Here is a 10,560-nt window from a genome sequence, read left to right as displayed (position 1 = left end):
TCGATCTCATAAGTAAATGCTTCGAGACTTGATATTTCAACTGGAATGTCCAGCTCTACCAACAGATCCATGGATTGCCAATGGGATCCCCTCTATCACCCCTACTGACAGAAATATACATGATTGCCTTTGAAGAAACTGCCCTGAAAACTGTACCATTCACCCAAAAGCATTGGTTCCGCAAAGTATATGATGTCCTAGCTCTCCTGGACGACAACCAAGATCCAGAGGCCCTGCTGCAACACTTGAATTCCTAACACCCAAGAATTCAATTTACAATGGAAGAAGAGACACACCAACAGCTTCCCTTCCTGGACATTCTTCTCCACCGATGCCAACAATCCATAGCCACCAGTGTTTACCATAAACCAACACATACGCATCAGTATATTCATCACCAGTCCAACCATCATCCCCAGATCAAGAAAGGCATAGTAGCTACCCTGGCACGAAGAGCAAAAGCGGTCTGCAGCCCAGACAGCCTCCACAGCGAATTAAAACACCTGAAATCAACCTTCCAAGACCTTAACGAGTACCCACTCCATCTAGTCAGCAGCACCATCACCAAGACCCTGAAAGAAACTCCCAAGTCAACTAAACCAGAACCTTCCCCTATCAGAATTAACATACCATACCATGGCCAGATAAGACATCGCATCAGCCGTTACAACAAGAAAACAACAGAAATAGACGTCACCTTCCGCAACGACACCAACCTGAAAACGCTACTATCTGCTAATGGACGTGGGCCAACAATACCTAAATGCAACAACCCAGCAGAATGCATCTACCAGATCCAATGCAGTTGTAAAGAGACATATATTGGTGAAACTGGTCGACCACTGTCTATCAGGTTAAAAGAACACAAAACATCAGTTCAAAATTTGGATCAGAAGTCTGCTGTATGTGAACACATCATGCACAACCCCAATCACAAGATTGTTTGGGACAACACCAGGACATTAGTTAGGAACGCCAATAACTTGAAAAAACGGAAGCTCCTAGAAGCCATTGCAATCAAGTGGAACAATCCTTCAATCAACAGAGACGGCGGTGTTTACTTACCCAATGCATGGAACCACCTTATCCTCAGTGACTAATCTTTATCCAAACATCTTTACCTGTCACTCGTTAACCTAATCAACACAAGCCTGCACACCAATCAGTTGAAGACTGTACATAAGTTGAAGCCTGTACATCAATCAATCGAAGCCTGCACATCAATTAATAGAAACCTGTATATCTTGTTACCGATTGTTATCAGTCTACTGTTATGTGTATATATACTACAACCCTTTAGTTTTACCCTCACTTCACCTGAAGAAGAGACTAGAATCTGTCTCAAAACGTTGTGACCTTGTATAATAAAGAAGTTGAACCATAAAGCACTTTTAGTTTGTCTGTGTGTTGTTGAGGGAGGTGTTGAACGGAATATCCGCCATCTTTTTTAATGACGTGTGTGGGACTTTTGTGCGACTTTATCGATTCGGACGTGTCGCAGTTCTGTCTGTGCGACTTTATCGATTTGGACGTGTCGCAGTTCTGTCTGCCAGTTTGCTTTATCACACAGTTGTGTGATCATATCTATGTTCATTTCTGCTAGTGTGCTTTAGCACAAATTTGTGTGATCAAATCTATGCTCATTTCTAGATGTGAGAGCAAAATGGGGGTCCATTAACCCTGACTCAATATTTGTGGTCCATTCAGAAGTTTTGTTTCAATTCTGGATTATTTATATCATGGGAGTTGAGTTTGCCTACACGAGTGTTCACGCAGGAGAATTTGTTACATAATAAATAGGCATACGAGATGACGTTAGCTGTTATTTCTTTGGCCAAAAGCACAACAGAGTGCATTTTGTTAAATCACTAGACATTATAAAACATATTTCACTTGCTACATGGTACATAAGTAACAACTGTGAAGTTTCCATATCTGTAAACAATGAACTATTGCAGCTGTTAGCAAAATCAATTTAGTGTGGACTGTATGCACTACACTGTAGCAGAGATCGCTTACTCTCTGAGCGGTAACTGAAAAGGCATGTGATTTGAATAAATAATGTAAGATGTTTCTCAACCGTACCTCTATCCGGTCGTAAGAAACAACCTCCAGTTTTAAGTATTTAGTGACTCTTCACCATGAAGTATGTGTATACATATATGTTCAAGTTAGCGCAGAGGGTTGATTTGTTTGGCTTCCTGTATGTGGCTTCATGTGCTCGCAAAGTTAGTCTGTTGACCAGAAATTGTTTGATGGTCAGACTCAAATCGTATCTTCATGGAATGGGTAGTGATAATTTTCAATGTGATGCCTCTCAGTCACAAGTGGCCAGCTTCCATGTTGTAGGAAGAGGAGGGATATGAGTTTGTCGATTTGAATGTTCACACAGCAATATCTTATATTGAATTGTATAAAACGAATACCATACTATGCATATCTTACATTCTAACTCACTTTTTGCCAAAGCTAAATAATCTTATGGCGTATGCTAAATCAGAATAAGGTGCTGCATTTAACCATTTACCTTATAATAATGCCGGCTATATGATGCTCCTCTTTCAACTGAGATAAACGCTTTATGCAGGAACGTGCCAGTTTACCTTACATCTAAGACAAATGATACATGCGGGGATCTGCAATTTCACAATACACACGAGTACAAAAGCTACATACCAGGAGGTACAAGTTCAATTTACTCATTAGAGCATCACTTAATTCAGTGAACTGCAAGTTCACCTTAGACCTTAGAGTCCAACCTGTTGATCAACGCTTCCAATTGACCTACAGTGCAGTTGTCAAGTAGCTCATTGCCTCAGTAAAGCTTCCAATGCACCCATGGTACTAGTAATGTGCAAAGTATTTTAAGAATAATTATTGGTGTATATATCCTTAGATTTGTACCACGATGTTCTGGAATCTTTACAGGTGCACAATTAACTAGACTTTCAGTACGTTTATGACACGAGCCACAGGTCAGGCAGGATATGCTCACATTTTCGCGAACACAGAGACAGCTATTGGATTAATAAACACATCGTTATGAAATATCCACAACAGGTCTCTAGTTTTTGCATGCATTTCTTATGGATGTAAAATTGCCGCAGGAATATCTGGTTATATATTCACAATGTGTATTCAGCATGCATGCTTTGCTAAATATGTATGATATTATTCAGAAACTATAAATGTGTTCACAGGATATATGTTTGCTATATTCTGTTAAACACCCGTAACATGTGTTTTCAAATGTCTACAGTCAGAAAACCGCAGTATTCAATTTTCAATGAACACCACCAGTGCCGTTCTTCAGAATATATCTGGATTGCAATACGAGGAATGGGATATTCTCAATATTTAAAAGTTTCTAATTATTTGAGTTTTTAGACTCAATGGAGACTAAACGTCTGAACACAAATTGCATTTTGTAGCACATTATGCACATCTCTTTTTGTATTATTTTTATTATTTGTATTATTTTTTGTTATTGTTTCAATCTAATTCGATTAGATACTTACCACAACAGGAGATGCTTACAAACTGACGTCATGTACATTCACAGATGAAAAGCAGAACGTACCTGAGACATCTACAAAACATAAAGCTGACCAGGAGGAAACGCTAGCGGCCCCACTCCACGATGCCTGCGGGAAGGGGAACCTGACCAAAGTGAAAAGCATCCTGTCCCAGGGTCTAGTCAACGTCAACAGCAGAGACGGAAATCACGGCAAAACACCACTCATGGTGGCAGCACAGGAAGGACACTGCAGAATATTTGACTTTCTTATTAAAAAAGGGGCTAACAAGTCAGAAGTGGATAATAATGGCAAGAACATCCTTCACTGGGCCTGCAAGGGCGGACATGAGGGTTTGGTGAAGTGTATTCTCCCGCAATATGATGTTGACATTAACAATAAGTACATATTCCCCCTTATGCAGGCTGCAATTCGTGGATACAGAGATGTTTTTGAGTTCCTCGTGTGTATGGGAGCTAATGTGTCACAAGTTGATTCTAAAGGAAACAGCGTCCTGCACTGGAGCTGCCGAGGGGGACACGTGGATATTGTGAAGTATCTACTTTCACTTTGCAGTCTTGATAATCTTATTAACAGTAGGGGAATCAAAGGTGATACCCCATTGATGGTGGCTGCATATGCTGGACACAAAGACGTGTTCGAGATCCTAGTGGGAAAAGGAGCTAATGTGTCACAAGTTGATAATACAGGCAACAACGTCCTTCATTATTCCATTTTGGGTGACAATGTGGATCTAGTAAAACACATCATCAGAGCGAACATGGTCAACCTTAAAGACAGGAACAAGAGCGGGCAGACAGCAGCCATGATTGCATCAATTGTCAATAATGGTCAGCTGTATAACCTTCTTGTTTCTCGGGGCTGTCCAGGGAAATAAGTGGCATCATGAACACCTCGTCTGTCCGTCCGTCCGTTCGTCCATAATCATTTCGTTCCCGGAGCAGCTCCTGATATGAAAATGTGGTAGGCATTTCAAACGGTTAATGAAGTGATGATTTTTGCTATTTGGGGAATTTACATTTCCCCCTTTGTCCATTGAAGCAACTTAAACTCAAAGAAAAGAAGTTGATGCCATTTCCTGAACAGAACTAACAACGATTCAGTACTGTTTGTAAAACTTTGATGGTAATATTTTAGGGTGGTCCTTTAAAACTCAAGGGTGGAAGCCTCAGGAATATGGTTTTGCTTTGATCTGCCTGTATCCATGTAATATTTTCTTCCGTGCGTCCTAGTTATCTCGTATTTATTTCTTCCCGTTGCGTTTCTGATAAGTTGGAAGTTGCACAATGATTGTGTTTCTTATTCGTTTTTGTTAGTCATGTATGATGACAAAGTGTTGCTTCAAATAAACTTCATCTGTTCAAAAACTCAGTTATCAACTTACGCTCTCAAACCCATGGAAATTATTGTCCTCCTGAGAGGGTTCGTAAGTTCACGGACAAACATTCACAGTACACTGAAACAGTACATTTTATATTGTAGACTGCGTGTCTTTTAACTTATGACTAGATGTTCTAAATTGCTAAATGCTGAAGAGATGGTATGAATCCAGCAGGGGTCTATGCAGTTAAGCAAATGTATTGTAAGTCCCCATGATTCATAGTGTGGTGATCTGCCTCCTCTTGTTGGCAATATATAGCCTGTTTTACCTTGTATTACCACCTATAGTTAAACTGTTTTTGATGTCATTACTAGTTTTGAATGCGAATCTGTGATATTCTAGTTATTTTACTGTGCTTCGTTAACAGGTTTTTACAATGACCATTAAATACCAGGTATTGAATTGTTCTCGTCACGTTGAGGCTGAAGTATTGCCAATGTGACATTGAATCTTACCTCACGCGCTCAAACTCATGGATCGATATCAGTTCTCAGATAGTAATCTACAAGTATACCTACATCTCTCCACATTCCGTCCATGTACTTTGGCTTATGATATTTTCAGTATTTGTTACGTCAACTGGATTGATATTTCCCGGTACCAGAGGGTAGCTTGGCATGACCCCTTTTCAACTTTACCAGGAATTCCCTTGCCTTTGTGTCTTTGTATGTTAGACGTTTGGGACTCGTAACTGTTTAACACACGCGATTTTACTATTTTGCTGTGGACATACTCGTCCATATCCTCGGCCTAAAACTTTCCTTGGAATTATTCACTTAAATATTTGCAGTCTAAGGGAAAGGATCTATCTGTAAATGCTCAATTTAACATTTTGTTGTATCATAATGTATAACTGAACTTGGCCGAATGCAAGTACGCCAAGCAAGGACGTCGACATCTCAAATCAGAGTGAGTGAGTGAGTGAATTAATATTTAACGTCACATCGGCAATATCTCAGCCATATCGTGACGAGAACATTTAACATTTAAATGAAATATATGCACATTGTAAACATTTGTCAACGAAGGACAGTAAAACAACTAGAATATCACAGTTTGAATTACAACTTGTATGCAAAGTTAAAACTAATATCACTATTTAGAGAATACAATATGAAAACAGGCTATAGATCGCCAACAAGAGAAGATAGATCACCATACTAGGGACCATGGGAGCTTACAGTACCTTTGCTACCTACATGGATCCCAGGAGGATTTACACCATCCCTTCAGCTGCTGGCGATTGTAGAAGTTAGCCAAAATTAAAACGAGAAGAATACTACATTTAAAAAGCCTGGTAAGTTCACATAGAGTTGAAAGTTTGTGGACTTACGTACCCTCTCAGGAGGACAATTTTACAATACTTTAACCTTCATTGAGGATACAGCCACTAACAATTCTAGTTACTAATCTAAACTACCAATCATTAAAATTCATTATCTACAGAACACATTACTCAAAATTCAATAATGAAATCAATTTCTTTTAAAACTCATTATCAGAGAGCATAGACCCACAAAAGTAGGAGAGGTCGCTAACTTCAATGTAAACACATTGTTTTTCACACCTTAATGACTTTGACGTCACTGACTTAAGAGGTATATGGGTAGAGATTTTAATTGGGACCTTGTAAACCTATCTCCGATTTTGTCTGTACTGAAATAGGTTTCTTCATAATCAAGGTTTTGAATTCGATGTTAAGTATTCTATTATGAGGCTTTTGAAATGATCAGGCACCCGCGGCGAGCCACCTCCTCGTGGTGGGTGCTGGGTAATGCTAAGAGCTCGCCGACACCCCCGTAGTGGACCCGGGGGATATTTGGTCCACCAATCCGTTTGCCGTGGGTTGCGACCCTGTGTCGGTTTAGGAAGGGATCCTGGTGGTTGAGGGCAATAGGAGCTTGCAATCGTATTCCTGTAGCTCAATACACCACTTTGGCCCTGACTTCGCCTAGACGGGTGGTAGAATGGGCCCGGTTCAACCAATCGGCTGGTCATGCCAAGCCTTGTGCATTGAGTATTGTTATATTTTTCAATGCGCACATATCATTGGGAATTGTCGTATCTTTGGACTTGGCTATATTATCTAAAACATTTTTGATTTTGAAATATGTTGTTCTGAAATTCGCCTAGAGTCCTATGCCAGAAGGCGGTGGCTCATGGGCCAATCTGGTGGAACTATTAATCTTTTAATTTTTCTGCTGGAGTATATCATCCGTGTATCCTTGGTGCTGCAAGCTGGAGATCCGCTTGTTTTTAGCATTGTCCTTGTGATACTCCGTGGTGGGTGGGGAACTCGGATGATGAAATCTCAACCCTAAATATGGCTTATGAAATCCCCACAAAAAAAGCCAAACGTCCTCTTGAAAATGATGTTGATGAGGATGACCTTCGACCGTCCAGATCAATTGAGTTTTGGCCACGCTTTCTTGTGATTGAATCTGATAATAAAACTCCTCTGAAATTGAACCCGTTCGCAGTTGCAAAAGGTATTCAAGGCATTGCCGGGGAAGTTAAGAACATTAAACGGTTACGTTCAGGTGCACTGCAGGTTGAGTGCGGGAAACGGCAGCAGTCAGTCAATTTGATGAGCATAGAATCGTTTGTTGGAATTCCGGTCACTGTATCTGCTCATAAGACGTTAAACACGAGCAAGGGATAATCAGAGACCGTGATCGGTTGTTTTCTGACATGACAGAACTTGACATCATGACTGAAATGAAAGATCAAGGTGTGCTCGACGTCAAACGCTTTTCAGTCCGTAAAAACAATGAAAGTGTTCCAACCAATACTTATCTGTTCTCCTTTTCATCTCCGACAGCTCCAAAATCATTGAAGGCTGGTTACTGCAACATCAAGGTTGACGTGTACATTCAGAACCCGCACAGATGTTTTCAATGTCAGAAGTACGGCCATGGTGTAAATACTTGTACATTGTCCGTTGTGTGTGCCCACTGTGGTGCCCAATCTGGTAAAAAGATCTGATCTTCCAGAAAGTTATGCTGCAGTAGCAAAAACAACATTGGAGTCACGCTCAAAAATAAAATAACGAAATCTTCCACAGGCTGCCAAACTACCTTGACTTGGGTAAATTGCGATTCTCCACAGTTTTTGTACCCTGCTGTGTCATCACAGAATGAGGAATCACTTCCTAGTACCTCAAAGTCGTCTTCTGATCACAAATCATCATCATCTCAGTCACATTCAAAGTCTCAATCAACATCTGATAGTCAACAAACGGTGAAAAGTAAATCTAAGCCAAAGCATGATGCTTTAAAACAACACAGTGGCAGAGCTCCTAAAGGGTCACAAAATAAAGTTCAATTGTTCAATAAATATGGGTCTCTTGAAGACATGGACGTTGCTGAAAACGTCCATTCTAGGGCACAGATCTTGTCGCCCTCTAAAAGATTGCGGGGTACATCCCCAATAAATCCCCCGAAAAGATAGTGTATTCCAATAATACTGTACAGTGGGACTGCAGAGGATTAAGGACTAATTTACATGAATTACAACTATTAGTCCAAGATTTTACACCTTCAGCGATATGTCTCCAAGAGACATATTTAAAACAAACAGATACATTTGACCTTCGTCACCTCCGGGTGATAGAGCCACGGGTGGCGGATCATCCATTCTAGTCAGACAAAACGTTATTCAAAGCCCTGTTTCACTTAATACTAATATGCAGGCTGTTGCGGTGAGAATTACTTTACATGTAGCGTTTACACTATGCTCTCTTTATATTTCACTTCGGCGTTTGCCAAAACCGATTTTCAAGCTCTACATGAGCAGCTCCCGAAGCCCTGTATAATAATGGGAGATTTAAATGGGCACAACCCACTCTTGGGTACTGTAACAACAAACACTAAAGGTAAATTGTTGGAGGACTTTTGTTCTGACAATGATTTATGTATTTATAATGATGGTTCCAACATATATTTACACTCTGGTACAGGGACTTATTCTGCTCTCGACTTGTCATTTACAAATTCAGAACTACTAAATGAATTCGAATGGTCAGTCCACGATGACCTGTGTGGAAGTGACCATTTTCTTATTATATTAAAATCTGTAACTCCATCTGATGTTTCTCCATCATCAAGATGGAATTTTAAAAAGGCTAATTGGGCTTTATATGAAACTCTGTGTGCTGAAAAACTTAAACCTGAACGTTTTATGGACGTTTATGATGCTATTCAATGTTTTTCTGATGAACTGAATCCCATAGCTGATGAGTGTATACCAAAGTCCTCTGCAGTTCCACACATACGAAAACCATGGTTCAGCGCTGAATGCAAACAAGCTAGGAATGCAAGGAAAAAAGCAGAACATTATCTCCGTCGCCATCCCATGGTGCATGATATACATAAATTTAAGATTTTAAATGCTAAAGCACGGCGTACTTTTAAACAGAACAAACGCCAATCTTGGCAAAATTATGTATCCAAAATAAATTCTGGGACACCCATGTCCAAGGTATGGAACATGGTCCAGAAAATTAAAGGTAAAGGTACTAAATCTACTGTCCATCATCTTAAACATGGAGATCAGTTACTCACAGATAAATCAGATATTGCGAATAAACTAGGTGAAACCCTCGCTAAACATTCTTCCTCTTCAAATTATGTACATAAATTCCAGCAGTATCAAAAACAACAAGAAAAGAAAACTATTAATTTCAACTCAGATAATGGGGAAGATTATAATGAAACATTTTCTATTCATGAACTCCATACTGCTCTTGATCAAGCTCATGACACTGCTACAGGAGCTGATAACATACATTATCAACCCCTGAAGCACTTGTCAGAGTCCTGTTTAGAGACGCTCTTATATATTGGTTAAAGATATTTGGACTTCAGGTAAATTTCCTTCTTCATGGCGTAACGCTATAATAGTACCAATACCTAAACCTGGACGTGATCATACAGATCTATCCAATTATCGTCCGATTTCCTTAACTAGCTTGGAATCATTTGTTAAAAATGCACTAGTTAATAAACAGCACGCTGAGTCTATCTTTTTTGATCTAGAAAAAGCATATGACACAACCTGGAAACATGGTATTTTAAGAGACTTACATGACTTCGGCTTGCGAGGTCGTTTACCTCAATTTATAGCCAACTTTTTAAATGACAGACAGTTTCAAGTTCGAGTGGGTTCTACCCTGTCTGATCATTATAATCAGGATCAGGGTGTTCCACAAGGCAGTATTTTGTCTGTCACACTTTTTAGCATAAAGATAAATAGTTTATCAAAGGTTTTAAACAATTCAATTGATGGATCGTTATTTGTGGATGATTTTAATATTTCTTGTGGTAAAAACATGCAACGGCAACTGCAGCTTTGTTTAAACAAAATAAATAAATGGTGGCTTGAAAACGGCTTTAAATTTTCTAAACCCAAAACTAATTGTGTACATTTTTGTAGAAAATATAAGCCACATAAGGACCCTGAACTATCTCTAGATGGCACTCCCATCAAAGTTGTAAAGGAGGCCAAGTTCTTGGGCCTAATCTTTGACTCCCACTTAACATTTCTGCCTCATATTAAGTCCCTTAAAACTAAATGCCTGAAGGCTCTTGACTTGTTGAAAGTTGTTTCCCAGTCAAAGTGGGGAGGGGATCACGCAACCCTCTT

The 10,560-nt window shown here is 39.6% G+C and overlaps 1 protein-coding gene across 1 annotated transcript; it reads left to right on the top strand.

The window, feature by feature from the left end:
• Positions 1-278: 278 nt before the first annotated feature.
• LOC137256524 (inversin-like) lies at positions 279-4,413 on the top strand. Its single transcript, XM_067794365.1, has 2 exons — positions 279-807; positions 3,563-4,413. The coding sequence occupies exons 1-2, from the start codon at positions 279-281 to the stop codon at positions 4,411-4,413; spliced, it is 1,380 nt and encodes a 459-aa protein (XP_067650466.1).
• The last annotated feature ends 6,147 nt before the right edge of the window (positions 4,414-10,560 follow it).

This window comes from Haliotis asinina, chromosome 11, assembly GCF_037392515.1.
Source record: "Haliotis asinina isolate JCU_RB_2024 chromosome 11, JCU_Hal_asi_v2, whole genome shotgun sequence".
Lineage (NCBI taxonomy): Eukaryota > Metazoa > Mollusca > Gastropoda > Lepetellida > Haliotidae > Haliotis > Haliotis asinina.
The sequence above is the reverse complement of the archived record's forward strand: the minus strand, read 5'-3'. Positions and strand labels throughout refer to the sequence as shown.

Excerpts from the sequence above, each read along its gene's own strand:
- LOC137256524 (XM_067794365.1), top strand. The coding sequence starts at position 279 with ATGGAAGAAGAGACACACCAACAGCTTCCCTTCCTGGACATTCTTCTC. Across the intron at positions 808-3,562 it reads CTACCAGATCCAATGCAGTT|ATGAAAAGCAGAACGTACCT; the intron begins GTAAAGAGACAT and ends GTACATTCACAG.